This window comes from Manis pentadactyla, chromosome 6, assembly GCF_030020395.1.
Source record: "Manis pentadactyla isolate mManPen7 chromosome 6, mManPen7.hap1, whole genome shotgun sequence".
NCBI classification, from domain to species: Eukaryota; Metazoa; Chordata; class Mammalia; order Pholidota; family Manidae; genus Manis; species Manis pentadactyla.
In genome coordinates this window covers 386,510-405,322 of record NC_080024.1, presented here as the reverse complement: position 1 = coordinate 405,322, position 18,813 = coordinate 386,510, and the positions used below count along the sequence as shown (strand labels likewise).

General features: G+C 61.6%; 2 protein-coding genes across 3 annotated transcripts in view; one reads left to right on the top strand and one right to left on the bottom strand.

Annotated features, from left to right (window-relative positions):
• The window catches only part of FARP2 (FERM, ARH/RhoGEF and pleckstrin domain protein 2), an 82,468-nt gene extending 75,435 nt beyond the window's left edge, over positions 1–7,033 (top strand). The window contains 10 exon segments of the mRNA XM_057504361.1: positions 753–794; positions 796–843; positions 3,463–3,545; positions 3,911–4,074; positions 4,277–4,698; positions 5,733–5,809; positions 5,811–5,838; positions 6,038–6,158; positions 6,161–6,188; positions 6,371–7,033. Of these exon segments, the coding sequence (XP_057360344.1) occupies positions 753–794; positions 796–843; positions 3,463–3,545; positions 3,911–4,074; positions 4,277–4,698; positions 5,733–5,809; positions 5,811–5,838; positions 6,038–6,158; positions 6,161–6,188; positions 6,371–6,878 (1,521 nt within the window). The 3' untranslated portion in view covers positions 6,879–7,033.
• Positions 7,034–7,162: 129 nt separating this feature from the next.
• On the bottom strand, positions 7,163–17,128 carry STK25 (serine/threonine kinase 25). 2 transcript variants are annotated; one of them, XM_036901306.2, is made up of 11 exons: positions 16,951–17,128; positions 16,623–16,744; positions 12,492–12,722; positions 11,629–11,685; positions 11,022–11,130; positions 10,310–10,467; positions 10,046–10,231; positions 9,408–9,668; positions 9,207–9,278; positions 7,676–7,812; positions 7,163–7,585 (listed from the first exon to the last, which is right to left on the bottom strand). In XM_036901306.2, exons 2-11 carry the CDS (start codon positions 16,650–16,652, stop codon positions 7,546–7,548), a joined length of 1,281 nt encoding a protein of 426 aa, XP_036757201.1. In that variant the 5' UTR covers positions 16,653–16,744; positions 16,951–17,128; the 3' UTR covers positions 7,163–7,545. The 2 variants fall into 2 exon arrangements, with proteins under 2 accessions (XP_036757201.1, XP_036757202.1); XM_036901307.2 differs by lacking the exon at positions 9,207–9,278.
• Positions 17,129–18,813: the final 1,685 nt, after the last annotated feature.

Below are 18,813 nucleotides of genomic sequence, written 5' to 3'. Positions count from 1 at the left end.
TGGGTCTGGGGGCATGGGAGCTGGCTCTGCTCAGCAGAAAGGGCAGGGCTGAGAAGGTGGTGGCAGCGAGGCCTCATGACTGTCTGGGTCCCAGCTGTTTTTCTGTCTTGCTCTGTCCAGGGGTACATCTGTGTAGAGCTTGCCTGTCATGTCGTCTGGGGCTGCTCAGGCTGGGGGCCTCTGTCCTGTTTTCAGGGCACCAACTCCCACTTGTCTGAAGGTAACTACAGTCAGTAGGCAAGAACACTCAGTTCCCGCCACCAGGCCGGTGGTCAGGGACCTGTCCAGTGTATGCCCTGCGTGCCCTGCTCCGGCACAGAGAGGGGTACAGTCTCACCACAGGCCCCATGTGCTGGCTCTGACTCTGGGAGTCAAGGCCTTCCCAGGGAGCCCCTGTGGCCACCAGGCTGCCCACAGCCGGCTCCTTCTCTCACACCCAGTGAGGGTCAGTCCTGAGCAGCCCTGGATGAGGGGGACTGTAAGGACCAGCTGGGGAACCCCCTTCCAGCTGATGAGCCCACACAGCTGGTGGGCAGCAGGTACAGGCCCAGGAGCGCTAGTTACGTCTGGTCAAAAAATGAGTGTGTGCATAAAACAAAACTTCTGCCAAAATCATTTTTGCCAAACATCCCCAGCAAGTTGACTCTGACAAGCTCCTACCAGCCCCAGCGAGGAGTCAGTCTCACCATGGAGACAATGAAACCTAGTCACTTGTTTTTTAAAAGTTGCTTATCCAAAGGCCCATCTCTCAGCTCTCAGATATGCTGCTGTACACGAGCAAAGGGGTGTCGGGACACCAGCCGCTTCCGGATCCGGGGCCTGCTCCCGCTCCAAGGCATGACGGTGAGTGCTTGGGCCCCACTGTGCCCGCTCTGGGCTGCTGGCTGTGCCTCAGCCCCTCTGGCTGCTGTTCTTGGGGCTCCAGCGACCACACCTGTGGCCGGGGGCATCCCTCCGGGCCTGCAGCCCAGCCCACAGTCTCAGCCAACACCTGCAGGACAAGGCCCTTCACCTCGTCCACCTCTTGCTTTATCTTTTCTCTCATGATGTCTTGGCCATTTGTGGCACCAGTTAATGTCACACACACACGTGCACACAACTCTAAAATGGTAAGACCCGCACCCAGCATGAAAAGCCCAGGCCGGGCTCAGGGCTGCTCTTAAGCCTGGCCGCCCTGCCCCGACGGGGCCTCTAGCCGGCCTCTGCCGCATGGCCCACGTGCACATCACGACCTTCATCTCTGCTCTGAGCTGTGTCCTGCCGCAAGTGCAGTGTGAGGCCTTAATGCTGTCCTTTGAAAGCCGGTGCCAGCCTGATCCCTTGTGGCCTCATGAAGACAGTCTGAAGGGCATGTGGAAGCGCTGGCACTCTCTGTCCCCTCAGGAAGACCTGCACCCAGCCAGGGGCCTGTCTTCAGAGGGCCGAGGGAGGCAGCCACAGCTGGTTTGCCATAAAGACGTGTCTGGCCTGGAACATCCTGCTGCAGCCACTGCTGGCAGGCAGCCCTGTCCCCTCCTGCCTGGGAGCGGCAGCTCAGCTCTGCCCGCTCAGCCAGGCCTCATCGGCCAGCAGCAGGACAGACCCATCTGTTAAAGCAGCCTCTTTACAGCTACACTCGCATTATAGGAGAAAACCGAAAACATAAAATGAAAGCACTCTTTCTGCCCAGCACGCACCACGACCCACACACTTGCAGGCTCCATGCACTGGGATCACCTCCCCAGGGTCTTGGAGCTGAACAGCCCGCTCACCACTGAGCCCTTGTGCCCTCACCCTATCACTTGGCGACTTCCCTACGCTGGCCATCTGACTGCACTGATTTTTCAGAATTGGAAATAGCCATTAGACCTGCATCTGTCTACACACCCTTAGCTGTCTTGAGAAGCTTACTGTGTGAGCACCGTGCGTGCCTGTTTCTCTGAATCTTGCCTGACTGTTCTGCCTGTCGCCTGGCGCTCGGCGCTCCCTCTGGAGAGGAACTTGGGCTGTGTCACCTGGTCTCCACTGTAGTTTGCTTTTCCTACACATTTGTGAAACATTTGTAAAGGTGCTGGCCAGCCCTCTGAGGTCCTGGCCTGCTGGCCAGTCCTATCTACTCTGCCTGCAGTTGGCTTTACCTTGTAGGACAAGAACTCCCATCTGGATGGGGACAGGGTTTGTCTCCCCAGAACAGCATCAGGTCCGGGGGCCCCGGCAAACACTCGAGTGACCATAGTCAGACCTATACCCCCGACTCAGGCAACCCCTGCCGACACCGGGGTCCCGTCGGCACCTTGTCTTCCTGGTGCACCTATGGTTTCATTTCTCTGGTTCCCATTTGCCTGTGCTCACTGGGTGGGGTTCAGACTGGGACGTCACGTCTCTCCCGTACAGCTGTTTCCCTATTGCTTGTTGAGTCCGCTTCCTCACCCAGTCAGAGGCTGCCGTTACTGTGTGAAAAGGGGTTCTTCACCCTGGGGTTCCTCCTGGGCATTCTGCCCCGCTTCTCAGGGCCAGTGTCTGCCTGTGCTCCTCTGATTAGTGGATGTGTAAGTTCCATCCCTTATTCATTCCCCTCTTTAGAAAGGTCTTTGCTATTTTCAAGCATCTGATTCTTCCAAAATAAACTTTGGAATCACTTGGGCAAATTCCTTCAAAAATATACCATTTTGATTACATTGAATTGACATATGAGGGGAGAGTATTTTCTTGATGACCTTCTGCTGGCTACTGGTCATGTGACTTCAGACCATTATGTCCCACGCGGGGCCCAGTGGCTGGCATCCTGCAGACCCTGCACAGGGAACCTGTGCGCTCCGTGGGGCCGTGTGTCACTGGCCAGTCCTGGGGAAGGATGACAGCCCGTGGCTTAGGAAAGGTGGCCTTTATCATGTTAACACAGCATCTCTTCTGTTCCTCACAGATACCATCAGATGGAACATGTTGTTTAGCAAAGGAATTTTCAGCAGGTAGAGAAATGACCACTTTTCCTCTTGAGTGTGTAACAAGGCTAATTCTATTAACCAGCTTCCTGCTTTCAAACCACCCTTGCATTCTTAGGCCTTACGTGGTCTTAGAACAATTTTCTGTCTATGCTCTTAGGTTTGATAAGGTAATATTTTACTTTGGAGTTATTTCATTTAATTACTTACAACTGGGATTAGTATGTATAGGTTTTTCTTGGAATCTAACTTCACTAGGTTTTGGTACCAGGTTTATAAAACTATTTGTCCAACTCCTTTTTAATAATGATAATATTCAACACTTTTTCCTGTGCTTGATTTTCAGCTAATAGTGCTGGACCCACCCACAAGTAGTGTCTTGTAGCCCACAGCTCACCCAGCTGGGTGGCAGGTGCTGTGGCATGGGGATTCCATGCTGCCCGTAGCCCCAAAGTCGGTGGAGATTCGTGTCGTGCTTCGTGCTCGGGTCCAGCCAGCCAGGCTTTCTCCCGTCCACACTGCCACTTCCTCCCACTGACAGGTAGAAGGGAGAGAGAATGAATGGCCTATTGCACACTGTCCCACCATTCACGCAGCTCAGGAGACAATCGTGGTGGCATCCAGGTAAGGGCCTTCTACGTCTGCACCCATAGGGTCCCAGGAAGTCTGTCATGACCTGGGGTCCCATCTGAATTGTGTTAGTCAGGGGTATATGTACCCCTTGAGCACAGCTTCAAAGTTAACACCAAAGGAGCGGCCGCCCCCTGGTGGAGAGCAAGGGGGAAGCTGGTGCCTTTGGAAAGACCCACGGAGACTGGCAGTGGCACTGCTGGGCTGCCCTGTGCAGGGATGGTGGGACACTGGGACACGAGTGCTCTGGCACCAGGCTGGGGAGCAGGCGGCCACGCCAGGACCCCCAGAGCTGTTCAGCACAAGGCCAGCAGGCCATGGCTTGGGAACAGAAGGTCACCCCACTCCTCCCCAAGTAGGTCAAGGGGAAGGGAGAAGGCGGGAGCCCAGGGCAGCCAGGGGCCCCCCCAGCGCTCGCCCTCCCCGTGGCCAGGCATCCCTGGCCCCGCGCAGGGAGCAGCCTCTGTGTCCCCCTGGCGGGCGCCCAGCCCTCAGCTCCCCCACCGTGTCCTGGCCAATGCCAGTGAGCACGGGGTACTCAACCCCAGAGAGAGGCCCTGGAAGCTTAGGTCTTGTATCTCAGCACCAGGAACAAATTGCCCAGTAGCCCTGGTGCCAGTGCTGAGGGGCTGTACCCTCCATCCTGTCCCCATCCCCCACAGCTCTGGGGGGTGCAGGCAGGGTCCCCAGCATTGGTCGGGACCCATGGGCCAGTTGCCCCTGAGCTGGCTCTGACCCCCCACTCCCGCAGCACCAGCTGGAAAAAGAGAAGCAGATGCGTGACCTGGCCACGGCCACAGATGCAGCCAAGAACAGGGCTGCCAACTCTCTGGCAGTGTGCACCCCACCCCACAGCGAGTTCTGGCCAGGACCCCGCAAGACTCCCACAGCACCCGAGGAAGCTTCTGTACATCGGTGTTCCTTGGCCACAGCCCACCCGCTGAGCCCTCAGGCTCTCCTTCCACAAGGGCCACCCCAGGCTGTACAGCGGGGAAGGGGCCGCAGGCTCTCACGCTTCGGCCTGCTGCTGCCCCAGGCACCAGGCTCTCTGGAGGGGCACAGCCAGCAACGGGCCACCACCACGGTGCACGTGTGTGGGCACGGGAACACAACCGTCTCCAGAGCCGACCACAGTGCCGCCGTCCTGGTGGGGCTCCCGCAAGCTCCCCCTCTGCTGTGCCAGTGGCTGGCGAGGCACCAGGGCTGGGCAGACACATAAGTGGGCTGCCTTGTGCTCCCCTTGGGCAGGAGGGCAACTTGGAAGATGTCCTCAGGCACAGCAGCCAGGGGCCACTTGTCCTCCCCGAGTCGTCTTCTGGGCCCATCACCTGTAGCTGCCGCCTTGGACTCCAGCCACTCGGTCCTCAAGCTGCCTCCATTCGGTGCGGCTTCTGAGCTTGTCGAACCCATGGGTGGGAACAGCAAAGCCAGGCAGAAGCACTCAGAGCCCCAGGCTCACCTGTCAGACGGGGCCTGACACAGGGCACGCTCGAGCAGAAGCACGTGGCCACACTGGGACTTGCAAGCCGGGAGTGGCCCTGGCCACCGCACCTCAGCCATCTGTGCTGTCCCCTCCAGACCCTCGTGAGCATCAACCCCGACAGGGTGTTAGGCTCTTGGGTCGTGGACGGCTGTTGGCCTGATGTGCTGGCCCCACGAGCCTTATCCCTGAGCAATGGACCGAGGAGAAAGTGGGTCCCACCCCAGGTCAGGGCACCCGCCTCACCTCAGCACAAGGACCACAGCTTGGCGGTGGCTGAGCCAGATGTGCTGTGGGCCTGCATCACACACACCCCGCTCCCATTTTAACGAGCCCTCCAGACACTCCACGTGGTCTGTCCCAGCATCTCCTTGCGTGGGGGCTCGTGGTGGTGGGCTCACAGGAGGGAGGCTTGGCACTATGCCCCTTGGTACCCAAGCCTTAGTTCTCCATGTCCTCCAATGCCTTGTCCCAGTCCCATGCTGGCGGGCAGCATGGCATGGGGCTGAAGCTGAAACCCAGGCTCGGCCTGGAGGTCCATGGGGGTGGCCTGTGCCCTTGGGAGTAGACTGCTCTCTGGAGATGCTTCAGCAAGTTCCCCTGTTTCGAGATCATTGGAGAGGAGCCACACTGAGCAGACTTTCAGTGTGGACGGACAGCTTTCTGTCAGATGCCACCTTGGATTTCCCCGCTTCTTTCAGAACCAGCTTTCATGGTATCTGCTGAGAAAGTTCAGAAACAGTCATGGCTGGCAGAAGCTCTGGGTGGTCTTTACCAACTTGTTTGTTCTTCTACAAAACTCACCAGGTAGAGGTGTTGCCCCAGAGCGCACGGCCGAGGACTCGGCCCCTGCTTGCTGCCCTCTTCCCATTTCCACTAACAAAGCGGGGGTGGGGGGTCTCCTCCCCTTCACCAAAGCACCCAGGGCCCTGTCGTCTGTGGCCCATCCAGCCCAGCTGCACACAGGGGAAACACCTGCAGAAGAGCGGCCCGCACTGCCCTCCAGGACGACCACCCCCTGGCCAGCCTCCCACTGCTGGGCTACAGTGTGGGTGTCCCCCAGGAGGCCGACGGCATCCACCACGAGCAGGTCTTCAAGCTCCAGTTCAAGTCACATGTCTGCTTCTTCGGGCTGACAGCAAGTACATGTTCAAGAGGTAATCAGGCTGCTGGCTCGGCTGGTGTCTGGTTCTGCTTGCAGGGCTTTAGCTGGCCCGTCTGGACCCATTCCCTCCATGTTTTCAGGGGTCCTGGGAAGCTGACTGAGTATAAGCCCACTGGTCTGATGGCCAGAACTTGTTCTGCTTGGGAGTTTCTGACGGTCCAACCTCTTCTTCAGGTGGATGGAGGTGATCAGGAGAGCCAGCAGCTCGCCCGGGTGGGCAGGTGCCCAGAGGAGGTGGCAGCCTGAGCTATCCTGCCTGGGTGGCAGAGCCCAGGAGGCCGGGCAGGGTCAGCACATGTCCATGGCTGCTCATCCCCACAATGACACACAGGAGCAGCAACACCACCTCAAGACCCAGCGTGGTCCCTCAGCCTGTGTGGCTGGGAACGCAGGCCCGCAGGCCATGGCAAAGCTGGTGCTCACCTGTCCTCTCCTCCTCTGGAGCAGGGCCCTGCTGAAAAGCAGCCCAGAACGGACCAGTGGCCCCCAGCTTCCGCCACCTGACATGCGCCCAAGCCCAGCCTCCCTGTCCTTCATCTGGGTGAACCAGGGCTGGTGGCGCGGCTGGGCCGCTGTGCCATCTGACATACCTCTAGACAAGTGGAAACTGAAGTCCCCACATGGCCCTGAGAGGGCGAGGGCCTTGAAGACAAGTGGTGTGCACATGCACTCATTCCTGTGACGTGTGGCCCATAACAAAAGACATCTCCCCGTGCCTGCGTGCCTTCTCTGTTTGGTCAGGGTCACCCCTGCCCCCGTCCTGCTCTCCTTCCAGTGGACCACGTGCTGTCACCAGGGGCTGTGAGGGACTCAAAAGCCAGGAACTGAGCACTCCACTGGGGGACCAGGGCTGTCGGCCCTGCCTGGTCCTGGTCCCCACCCACCAGCATGCCTCCAATTCAGGTCTTTATTTAAAGTGGTAGAAGATTCTCAATGTTTTATGAAAACGAACCTGAACCTCAGATCATTTAGGGAAGCAAGGACATTGTTTGGTTTCTTGTATACAAAACGTTCTGACACGAGTACTTACAAGACATGGTACCTGATCCGACACCACAAGGCAAATCTAGGACCACAGGGGGACCACACCTGCCCCCCAGCTGCTCCTCAGGCTGGTGGCTGCACCACCCAAGCCTGCAGAGGGGATGGCCTACCAGGGGGCCTCACAAGACCAGCCCCTGCCTCGGGGCTGCAGCGGAAGCTGGGCTGTCCTGTGCACGGGGTGGGGGCTGTGGCCCAGCAGTGAGGCCCACGCAGCCATGACACAGCACGAGGGGTTCTGATTCAGCCCAGTCCTCAGGAAGCCCTAAGCTGAGACCCTCCTCCCGGAGCTCCACAACCAGCACACTTCAGCGGGTCGAGGTCAGGTGGTTCCTGTTGTGTGAATACCTGCGGAGAAGGGAGAGGCCGCTTAACCGCCCCTGCCCCCCAGCTGAAGGCATGGCAGCCAGTCCCCACCCCAGGCCCTCTGCGCCTCACCGCTGCACCCGCTCCACCAGGTGGGCCATCAGCTGGTCTGAGATACCAGGGCAGGACTCCTCGGCCAGGCTGAAGGCGTTCTCCAGCTCCTCCAGCGCCCCCACGCCCCCGCCGCTCTGCCTGTGCTTCTCCTTAAGCTGCAGAGAGACCACCAGGCCGGACCACAAGCTTCCCAGCCCGCCTGTGACTTGCATTAGGGGCCCAACAGCGGGGAAGTGGTGCGCGTGCAGCACCCCCAGCCACCAGAGCTTCTAACGCCCCTCCCACCGCAAGCTAGGATGGGCTGGGCCCTACTGAGTCCCTGGAGGTCTGGTTAGAATCCAGCCAACCCCAAAGAGCTCCAGGAAAGGCAGGTGCTGTCCTCGTGCCCGTCTATGTGTGTCTAGGCCTTGGTTCTCAAGAGGGGTCTCCGCCAGCCCCTGTGCCAGGGCAGGCCAAGCACAGGGCTTCCTCCCAGTGAGGGCCACAAAAGCCCAGGCTCAGATCCACTGGCCCTGAGAAAGCAGCAGAGGCTCCCCGTGGGCTCAGCACGGCCAGCCTGCCACCCCAGCGAGCCGGCCCTGACCTCTCCCTTGGCTGGAGGGCCCCCAAACACAGACATACGGCCTCCTCACCCAGGGCTGTGGCACCAAGGGGAGGGCCCAACCTCTGGCCGTGCACAGGGAGGGTTAGATGGATGGACGCATCCTTTTGGTCACGTCCCTCACCACAGAAACAAGAGGGAAGGGCCTGCATGCATCCTGGGCTCCCTGCCCAGCATCCCTGACCGCAGGCCCGCCCATGGCATCAGGACCCCAGGGCTGCCCCTGCCAGCCTGGGTTGGGCTATGCTTCCCAGCCCTCACACATCCCCCCCAACTCCCAAATCAGACACACACACACACCAGCTGCCCAGGCCTCCCTGCCTGACCTAAATTTAGTCCGAGAAGCGCCCCACAGCCTCCACTGCACAGCCCCAGGTGCCCACACGGCTGCCGTGACAGCCCCTCCCGACACCTGGCCAGCCCCCCCTGCGTCCCAGGCACCCCCACCCCGGGGGAGGCCCATGTCCTGCCTTTTTCTGGGAGGCTCTGATGCCTCACCGCTCACAGGACAGGACCCACTGCCCACCGAGTCCAGGGTGTGGGAGCTCCCAGCTGCATACTCCTGGGGATGCTGCCAACTGCCCATCAGTGGGTGACAGGGTCACAGGACCACTGGGGAGTCGCCCTTGGGGCCTCCCTGCCCTGAGTTTGACACCTAACACCAAAGACTAAACCTCCAGGCCTCACTAGACAGAGGATTTTCCTGTGTGTGTGTAGTTCACAACAGGCGGTCACAGGACAGCAGTTCTTGTTTGAAACCAGCCTGGGACCCCAGCAGGACTGGGAACTTAAGAGTTCCTGTCCCAACCATTCCTGGTCTTTCCCTTAGCCTGGCGCAGAGTCCAAATACACTGGGTTCCCAGGCACCGGGCACCTCACCGTGACCCGTGTAGGGGCGCAGTGGGGAAATCCCCACCAATAGTACTACAGCCCCGGCCCAGCCCTCACCTCTCCGAAGACAGGCCGGACCAGCGTGGACAGGCACTGGGACCTCGGCTGCCTCTGGACAGGCTCTGCCGGCTACAAAGGCAAAGCGAGGCGGGTGGGCAGGGTAGAGAGCGCTGGCTGGAGCCCCCGACCTCTCACGGGGCCGGCCCCCACCCAGCCTTCCAAGTCGGCTCCAAAGGCCCACCCTCCCACGGGCCAGACCTTCTGGGGGCCGAGCAGCGCTGTCCCCTTGTGCAGCTTGCCATGCGGGCTCGGCCGGATGGTTGGGGGGAACGTCCAGACAGGGCCCTGCTCCCCGTCCTCGGCGTCCCCGTCAATGTCGGAGTCCTCGGAGCTGGACTCCTCGCCATGCCCCTCCGCCTTCCAGCGCTTATAGCGGTCAATGAGCTCCGTCAGGAAGGACGTCTTCTTGGTATAGCGCGCAATGAACTTGTGCTTCAGGAGCTCCTTGGCGGTGGGCCGCTGCAGGGACAGACATGGGTCACCAGGCGCTGGGGCGGCCGTGCTTGCCTCTCAAACTCCCAGAGTGCAGACACGGCGGGCCTGGGACACACAGGTGGGCTGAGCCATCCCTGCTCCCTGGGAGGCTGTGGCTTGGGGTCGTCTGGGGGAAAGCAAGCAACTATGAGCTCCCCCAGACCCAGAAACAGAGGGAAGGGCCTGCATGGCAAGATGCACAAGGGGGGGCTCTGGACTAGGAGGGGCTCAAGGTGAGGCCAACCTACAGCAGGGGCCCTCTAGCCCCGCTGCCTCCCACTCCTGCCTTGGACCCCAACCACTCTTCTCTGGGGCCCTATCCAGGCCTTCTCCTGGCCCAGCGCATGGAGCCAGGGGCTTACAAATCGGGGGTCTTTGTTGAGGCAGGCCTCCACGAACTCCTTGAAGGGCTTGCTGTGGTGGCCCTCCAGCGTGGGCGGGCTGTTCTTGGGGATGAGGAACAGGACGCGCATGGGGTGGAGGTCCGAGTTGGGAGGCTCGCCCTTGGCCAGCTCAATGGCCGTTATCCCCAGGGACCAGATGTCGGCCTGCGTGGAGAGCCACACGGGTCTGCTGGCACCAGGACACACAAGCCCCACTGCCCTCACGCCCACCGCTGCACCTACCTTGAAGTCATAGGCCGACTGCTTGATGACCTCGGGGGCCATCCAGAAAGGGGTGCCCACAAACGTGTTCCTCTTGATCTGTGTGTCTGTGAGCTGCCCAGCCACCCCGAAGTCTGCCAGCTTCACGTCACCCTGCTCCGAGAGCAGCACATTGGCAGCTGCTCAACACAGGATGCAGGTGTCACCCTCAGTCGCGAGGGCCCCATCCTACGTGCAGCTGCCCGAGGAGGCACTGCTGGCATCGACCTGCTGCCCGAGCGCTCCCCCAGCCTGAGCCCCCAACCCCAAGAACAGAGTGGCCGCCTTTTATCCCAAAGTGCTCAGCAGACAGGATGACCCTGACCCCTCCCGTCTCTCAGCCACGGCCTCCCTGGGCACACCTGCAGGGCCAGCCCACAGAGGGGTGCTCACACCCACACCTGACGCTCAGCAAGAACTCGGCTGAAACAGAGTCCCCCTGCACAGGGCACACCGTTGGCTTCTCAGCACACAGGACACAGTGCCAAGGCAGTGCCTTCTAGCACCAGAGCAGAAGGAGGCTGCTTGGGGCGCACTGGCCACAGGAGTCAGAGCTAGCACCCCAAGCTAAAGGGCCCACGCCCCAGACCTCAGCACCACAGCCATGCGCCTTCACGGTGGCCTGCCACCTCACGCCTGGCCTCCCCGGGGCCAGCGGGGTGCAGGTCGAGGGCGGGGCCGCGCCTACAGGGACCTTTGATGTCGCGGTGGATCTTGCGCTCCGAGTGCAGGTAGTCCAGGCCCTTCAGGATCTCCCGCAGGACCGTGGCGATGTAGGTCTCCTCCAGGGGGCCGGGCTTAAGCTGTGGACAAAGCCCAGACCACCGCCAAGCTCAGCCACCTCTCCACTGGGGGAGGGGCTGGAACCTGTGGATGTGGATGGTAGGGTGTCCTGTTCCCTTAAATTCGCCCAAGGTAAAAACAAAGTTTCAGACGGCGAGTGGGAGTGGGGGCAACAAGGCTTTTCAGAGAACACGCCTCCTCTCTGTTGTAAAGGGGACAGATGAGAACAGTGTCCCAGCCATACTACTGGGCCTGTGTGCATGGAGGCAGGAAACCCACCTGCCCCACAGGCAGCAGATGCCCAGGACCCGCGGCACCAACCCAAGAAGACAGACCGCAAAGAGCAGTTACTTTTCAGCTTAGGTCCTAACTAACATCTAATGCACTAAGACAGCGCAGGAGAGGAGAGGGGTCCACAGGAGCCCAAGGGCCCGCGGGTACAGGTCCAAGGATGCTGCTGTGGCCCCCCCATCGCAGCCCCTGGAGCAGGGTACCCACTGTTGAGGCCTACACCTCACCAGGTCCAATGCAGAGCCACCTCCCAGGTACTCCATGATAATCCACAGCTTTGTGCTCTGGAACCAGAAAAACGCCTGTCAGCACATGGCAGAGCAAGGGGGCACAGCCAGGCATGGGCGTCCCAGGCCAGGCCCCAGTGACACAGCCCCCAGCAGGGGTGACACAGCCCGTGTCCCACCCGTTGGGGGCCCACCAGGAAAGGGCCAGAGCAGCTTGCCAGTTCCCTCCCATCAAAGCCCTGCTGTAGCCACTCTGCGGGCGGACCACGCGGTCAGATCAGTGGCCAAGCACACGTTGCCAACACCCCGTCAAACACCAGGGTGGGAATTGGCATACCCAGCTAGCACTTGGCCTCAATGCCCCTGCCCACAAGCATCCCCCGGACAGGGCCCCAGGAGCCAGCCTGGGCTCCCAACTCCAGCCACAGAGGTCCCAGAGGGCACCGAGCAGGCCCCCGTACACCAACCGCAGGGCTCCCCCGGCCTTGGGAGGCAGCGCAGCCAAGCAGGTCAGTCACTACGGCTACTTCAGAGCCACCTACCCTGTAGGCCCCACTCATCCCGCCACCGCCAGGAGGGGACCAGGACCCTCCCTGCACGCCCTCCTGGCCTCAGGGCTGCTGTCTCTCGGGCCCACTCCTCTGTGAGGCTGGGCCTGTGCTCAGCTGTCACCCCCGACTCCTTGCCCTCCACACCAGGCCTCTCCTCCCCACCATTCCCAGGGAGGGCAGCCCCAGCCCAGCCTTCGGAGGGCAGCAGGGCCTCCCGCTGCACGGAGCTCGGGCTACGACTCGCCCGGGAGGGAAGGTGGGTTGGGGGTGGCTGTCAGGGCACTTCCTGAGCACAGGCCGGCCTGCAGGCACCTTCAGGTAGGAGCCGAAGTAGCGAGTGATGTAGGGGCTGTCGCACTGGCTGAGCACTGTGATCTCCTGCTGGATGTCCTCGATCTCATCCTCCGCCTCCTCCAGGTCAATGATCTTGATGGCCACCACCTCCTTGGTGCGGTTGTCGATGCCCTTGTACACCTCCCCGAACGAGCCCTTGCCGATGCGGTCAAGCTTGGTGAAGAGCTCCTCGGGGTCCACGCGGGGGTGCTGCGGGGCAGAGGGTGGGCAGTCCATCAGGGAGGGGCTGTGGGGCCCACCCATACCTTTCCCCCGGTTTCTTCTTTTATTCTTCATTCAGAAAACCTACGTGTAGCCCACACACAAGGGAAAAGGTCCTCAGAACCCAGAGGGGCCGTGGAGTGGTGAGGGGCCAGAAGGCCACGCTGACCTGCCCACACCCAAGGGTGGCACAGTGATGGGGCAAAGGGGAGGAGGCGGCGGGGCTCAGATGTCCCAGGGAGTGGGGGACCTGCACGACCACAAAGCACCCAGTGCCAACCTCGTGCCCACTGCAGGCTGCGCACCAAGCCTAAAGGACCTCACATTAAAGCCCCTGGGCAGGGATGGGGGACTAGAAAGTGTCATTCTCCTATAAACCTAAAACTCTCCTACAAGATAGTCTTTCAATTAACCGAGACCCCCTGCACACCTGGAAGGCGCACCCCTCTGAAAAGGCTTCCTGTAACTGCCCCTGAATCAGTTCTCACAACAGCAATGCCCTCACACCGGCACTGAGCTGAAAACCGACGCTTTCTTAGATGCTTGGTCCTGGATATTCTAATACCACAGGAAATTGCTCACACAGTCCTCAGGTTTAAACACAAAGGCACTAACCCGCCGCTGCATCAGGACACGGCCAGCAGAGGGCTCTTCACCCTGACTCTTGGTGCCTCAGGGGCTGAGATGGCTCAGTGTGAGAACACGGAGAACGGCAGCACCAGACAGGGCCAGGGCCAGGGCCTCCCCTGGGCGTTCCCCAGGCCCTGCCCAAGTGGCCTCCTGGGCTCCTAAGTAAACCACACTCCCTGTACCAAGCATGGTGCCCCACGGTGAACATCCCCGACCATGTTCTCAAAAAGCCAGGAGCAATGCACACAACCCTGGGGCAACGGCATGAAGGGAGCTGGGTGCCAGAGGGCACACGTGGGGTCAGCAACCTGCGGAAGAGCTGGGGACAGGAGCCTGGGGTCATATGGACAGTGGCAGAAAGGGCTTTTCAAGGCCCCCAGGCCAAGTCCTCCAGCACCCACCTCCCTCCACAGAGGCTGCACTGCTCCCCAAGCACTTACCAACAGGGGGTGTCTTGGTGCCAGTGTATAGCGGCCAGGCACTAAGGCAGAATCACGACCAGCTGCACTGAGTGCTCTGGGGTAGAGGGCAGGCTCGTCCTAAGGCAGGCACGCTCCCCAAGGCCCCAAGCAGGAGAGCCCCACAGCACGCTGGGTACAAGCCACAGGCTCATCCCCGACACGGCCCTGATCTAAGACTACCGCCAGCCACCTTCCCGGGTTCCTAGCCAGGAGGGACGAGGGGACAGTCGGCCCCACCAGTGACAACACCGCAGGACATCACCCAGCTCTGAGGCTGAGGGCCAGGCAGGCCCAGAGACAGGGACTCTGAGGGAGACTGGCTGGACTGAGAGCAGTGTCCAGGGACAGGATCCTCCCAAACAAGGCAGGCTGTGCAAGGACTAGGGTGTGCATGCAGTGGCCAGGCAGGCCAGGGAGTGTCCACTCCACCTGACTTGGCCAGTGAAAGCCAGTCCTAAAGCCAACGAACAAGGAAAACGAAAACAGCAGTAGGCATGTGCAGCCCACCTGCTGGGAGGTCCCCAAAGCCAAGGTTCAGGGTCTCACCAGGAGCAGGCAAGCAAGCACCAGAGAACTCGGCAGGCACGCACCGTGTCCCAACTGCTCAGCTCTCTTCAGGGTGTGGGTGGGGGCACGGCCCCGAGAGGAGAAGCAACCCACCCTGAGAGAACAGCCACTGACGGCGAACGGCTAGTCAGCATCAGACACCCTCCTGCCTGTGTCTTCCTGCTCCCCGTCACCCACAGGTGGAGCACGGAGTGGGAAGGGGGAGGGGCTCCTCCTCTGCACTCCTCCCCCACTGGACCCAAACGGCCCCTCCCAGGCGCTCCTTCCACTCCGGCCATCAGCACCTCCTTGGTGCCCCTGGAGTGGCAGTGCACCGAACACCCACCCGCATCCCTGTGAGACACCCCAAGAAAGCTGTTCAGGACTCCAGTCCAGCTGGCGTGGAGCTCACGCCCTCTGCTGCTCCAAGGACACAGTCCTCTCCTTCTAAGAGGAGTCGGGAGGAGGTGGGGCCGAGACGGGGCCACACTGATTGACACCGCTGTCCCTCCAGCTCTTGGGGGTCCCTTTCCCACCCTCGGGCCTCTGCCAATGACACGTCCTCCTGCTCTGCTCCCCAGGCCCTGCCAAGAACGCCATGTCACGCTCCATGCAGGGCCTGCACCGAGTCTGGTCTACTGCAGTAGCTCACAAGGGAGATGGCCAGGCAGGGCATGCAGGCCCCCGCCACATGGGAACAGAACACAGCAGACCCCTAAGCCAGAGTTCCAGGCTCAGAAGGGAGAGGGGCGCCCCAACTCCCAACCCACACTACTCGCAGGTCAGTGTGATAGCACGGTCCTGACAGTGATCCCAACCCTACAAAGCACCTCAAGGGGAAGGCCCATGCCAGCCCCACCAGGGGAAGGGCAGGCCAGCAGCTCCTGGGCCTGGGGGCCGTGGCTGCCTTTCTAGATGATGCACATGGTCCAATCACACCAAGATCCCTGCTCTCCGAATCAGCCATGGGCTTCCTGGTCTGGGGCTACCACCTGGCAACATGCCTGCCATCAGTGTTACCCAAAAAAATACAGGGAGCTGAACCATCTCCAGCCACCACGTGATGGGCTCTGGCACCCCGCAACCACCCAGGTCCTGCAGGCAGGGCAGGACTAGCTGAGTGGAGGGGAGCCAGCTACGGCAGGAACACAGGACACGGGGGAAACCCCCACTGCCCTGCGCAGGAACTGCCCCACAGGGCCACAGGGACAACCGTCTTGGGAGAAAACGACCTCCTGTCAGGCTTCCTGCCACCAACAAAAGCCACGTCTCCCCATCCCTGTAAGGACAAAAGGCACTCCTTGCTATGGGGTCCTCCCCCCAGCTCCTCCGCACCCGCATCCCTCCCGGAATCTGATCTGGACACCAGGGCTGACCACTTAGCACCACCAGCACACACAGGTGCAGGGCAGCCCACAGCTCCCGTTTCTCATTCTGGGACCCATGGGAGCTTTGGCGACAGCACTGAAACATAAACTCGAGGCAGACTTTTCTGTAACTTACAGATACAAATGTCAAACCTGAATGAAACATCTGTTAGCTTAACTCAGCACCTGTGGCCTCGGCTGGTCCGGGACGCCCTGCAGGACAGCCGAGCGTGGTGCTGCGGGTTCACCAGGGGGCCGCCGGGTCCGGAGCGCAGCCCTGACTCGGCCCCTCCTCCCCACAGGCAGACACTCACTTCCGGCTCCCCCTGCCGCCCAGTCCCCGCAGACTCCACACCCGGGAGCAGCTGCTCCCGACTGCTTGTCCGGGAAGGGCCCCCACAGCCCCAGCCCAGCCCACCAACAGCCCGAATGACCCCAGCAAGGCCCAAGCTCCCGCTGGCCCTGACCTCCCACGTCCTTTCGGGTGCCAACATTCAGGGTCCCGCAGGGTTCCCGCCCGAGCCCATCTGCTCCCGAGATGGGTCTCTGCACGCCCCCACTGACCCTGCACTGGGGCTGTTTGCAGAGGCCTCGGGGCGCCAGCCGCGCACAACCCACGCCGGCCACCCCGAGTCAGCCCTGCGCCCACCAAGCCCACGCCTCTGGGCTGTTCCTCGCCTGCCACCGGGGTGCCTCACGGGCTGCCCCGGAGAAACTCCTGCCTTCAGCCTCACACCCCTCAGGGGCGCTCTTCCAAGACCCCAGAATGACTTTCAAGAGACGGTGCTGAAATAAGGCGTCCCCCCGTAAGCTGCGCCCTTCCTCGGACTCTGCACTCAGAGCTCTTGTTTCGGGGCCCCACAGCCCAGAAAACAGCCCTTTACCTGGTTGGCAAATCCCCTGAGATGAGCCATGGCGGCGCTGCGCTCCGACCATCCGTTGCAGCCCCAGGAAGCCCCTCGATCCCGCCGCGAGACTCTGGAACCCGGCTCGGTGCGTCAGTCAACTGGAGGAAGGCGGGCCCGCTTGGTGCTCGCTCCAACGGCCTCGCCGACCGGCGCGCTCCCACCTCGGGCCCCGGCCTCCGACCTCACCAGGCCCGCGGGTCCCCAGGATCCCCTCCCCCAGCGCTGTGCCCCCGCCCTGCTCCCCGTGCCGCCCGGCCCCCTCCCCAACCGCCGCAGGCGCAGGTCCGTCCGGCAGCGCGCCCACCTCCGGGGGACTCCATCCCGGCCTCCCCCGGCCCGCTCCGCAGTGCCCGCGAAGGCTCCCACCCGCAGCCTCCTCTTGCCAGGGACGCCCGGGCCCTCCGGCCCTCGAAGCAGGGGCAGTGGAGGCGACGGCCGGAGAAAGCCTGGCGGCGGTGACGGCTAGGGCGGTGCGCGGCATCGTGGCCCAGCGCGGGGCTCTCTGGGATACCGAGTCCCGCCGCGCACCGCATGCCTGGGCGTCCGCCTGCTATGGACTACAAGTCCCAGCAGGTCATGGGGCGGCGCGGTGTCGCGGCCCTCAGGCGCGCCGCGGGGCTCGCTGGGACTCCGAGTCCGGTTTCCTGAGAGACTGACTACATCTCCCGGCGGGCTGCGGGGCAGGGCTGGGGCAGGGCTGAGGGTGGAGCTAGGCGGGCGGGTCCGACGGGAGAGGGGATAGCTGCGGGGCGGGGCTAGGATGGCGGGGGCGGGGCGAAGAGCGTTGGGCGGGCCCGGTGGGCGGAGCCTGGCCGGGGTCTGGTGAGGAGGGTGGCGGTGGCGTTGGGGCCGCCGCCCCTTCCCGGGTGCTCCTCCCCGGGTCCTCCTCCCCTCTGCCCTCCCTCGTCCTTCCGCAGCCCCTTCCATCCTCTGTTCGTCCTGCCGCTCCCTCCAGCTCGTAGGCCTCGGCCCCGTGGTTGCCTGACCCTATGCTGGAGGCCCAGCGGCTCGCAGCCGCCCGCGGGTCCCGTGGGGACAAAGGGTAAACGGAACGTGGTGTGCATGTGCGATGGAGGCCCGTTCAGCCTGCAGGCGGGAGGCCGCCCGCTCAGGCGGGGATGGACGCCCAGTGCAGAGAGTGACACGCCTGCTGTGTGACTCCTCAGGACCCGGGTGCGGAGAACAGGCGACCCAAGGGCCCGAAGTAGAGCAGGTTTCCAGGGGCTGGGCGACGCCAGGAAGGTAGTACCTAATGGGAACAGAGTTTATGTTTGGCGTGATAAAAAATCCTGGAAATCGATAGCGGTCCCGGGATTCGGAGGAGCAGCTCCTACAAGTTGCTGCAGGAGGGAAGTTTCTGGGCGCGATGGAACCCTTTATGTCCTGATTGTGGAGTTACACACATCTGTACATACACTTAAATGCATAGAACTTAACACTAACAAGTTAATTTTGCTGTATGTCTTTTTAAGTAAAAGTATAAAAATTAACAATTCCCTAATATCAAATATGCAGTCAGCCCTTCAGATTTCTTGTGTGTGTGATTTTGTGTTTATGACCACACACAGTTTGCTCAAATCAAGATCCCAGTAAGGCCCATGTATCACACCCCAAGTTGTGCCCCACTGCACCCCAACCCCCACCCCACTCTATGCTGGTGCGCCTGCTCCTCAGTCCCCTCTCCTGGGTCATCACAGCTGGACCTAAGGGCTCCACTTAGAGGAGTGAAGAGACCCAGGTCATCTCTATCAGTCTGCACACCCTCCAGACCAAGAGAGTTCCGGAAGGTGGGCGTCCAAGGATGCCCCAGCAGATGCCCAACCTCAACTCCTGCACTGCCCAGGGCAAGCTGCACCCCATGAGTAAGGGATCGGAGAATCGGAGAGGGTGCCAGACCACCTGGCCCCAGGATGGGTGGTAGCACCCCCCTCAGGAGGGGCCTGGGGAAACTGAGAGAAGAGAGAGATTTGGAGACAAGAGTAGGCTGGGCTGCCTTGAAGCCAGGGTTTGGGGGCCTGGGCTGCAGGTGATGTGGGGGACCTTAGTTAGCATCACTCCCCTGTAGAGCCTGGTGGGACGAGCTCCCTGAGTGTGGGCCTCCAGGTCTAGCCACAACATGAGGTGGGGTCCCTCGGCCCTGGGCTTGTGCATTAGGACAGGTGGGGAG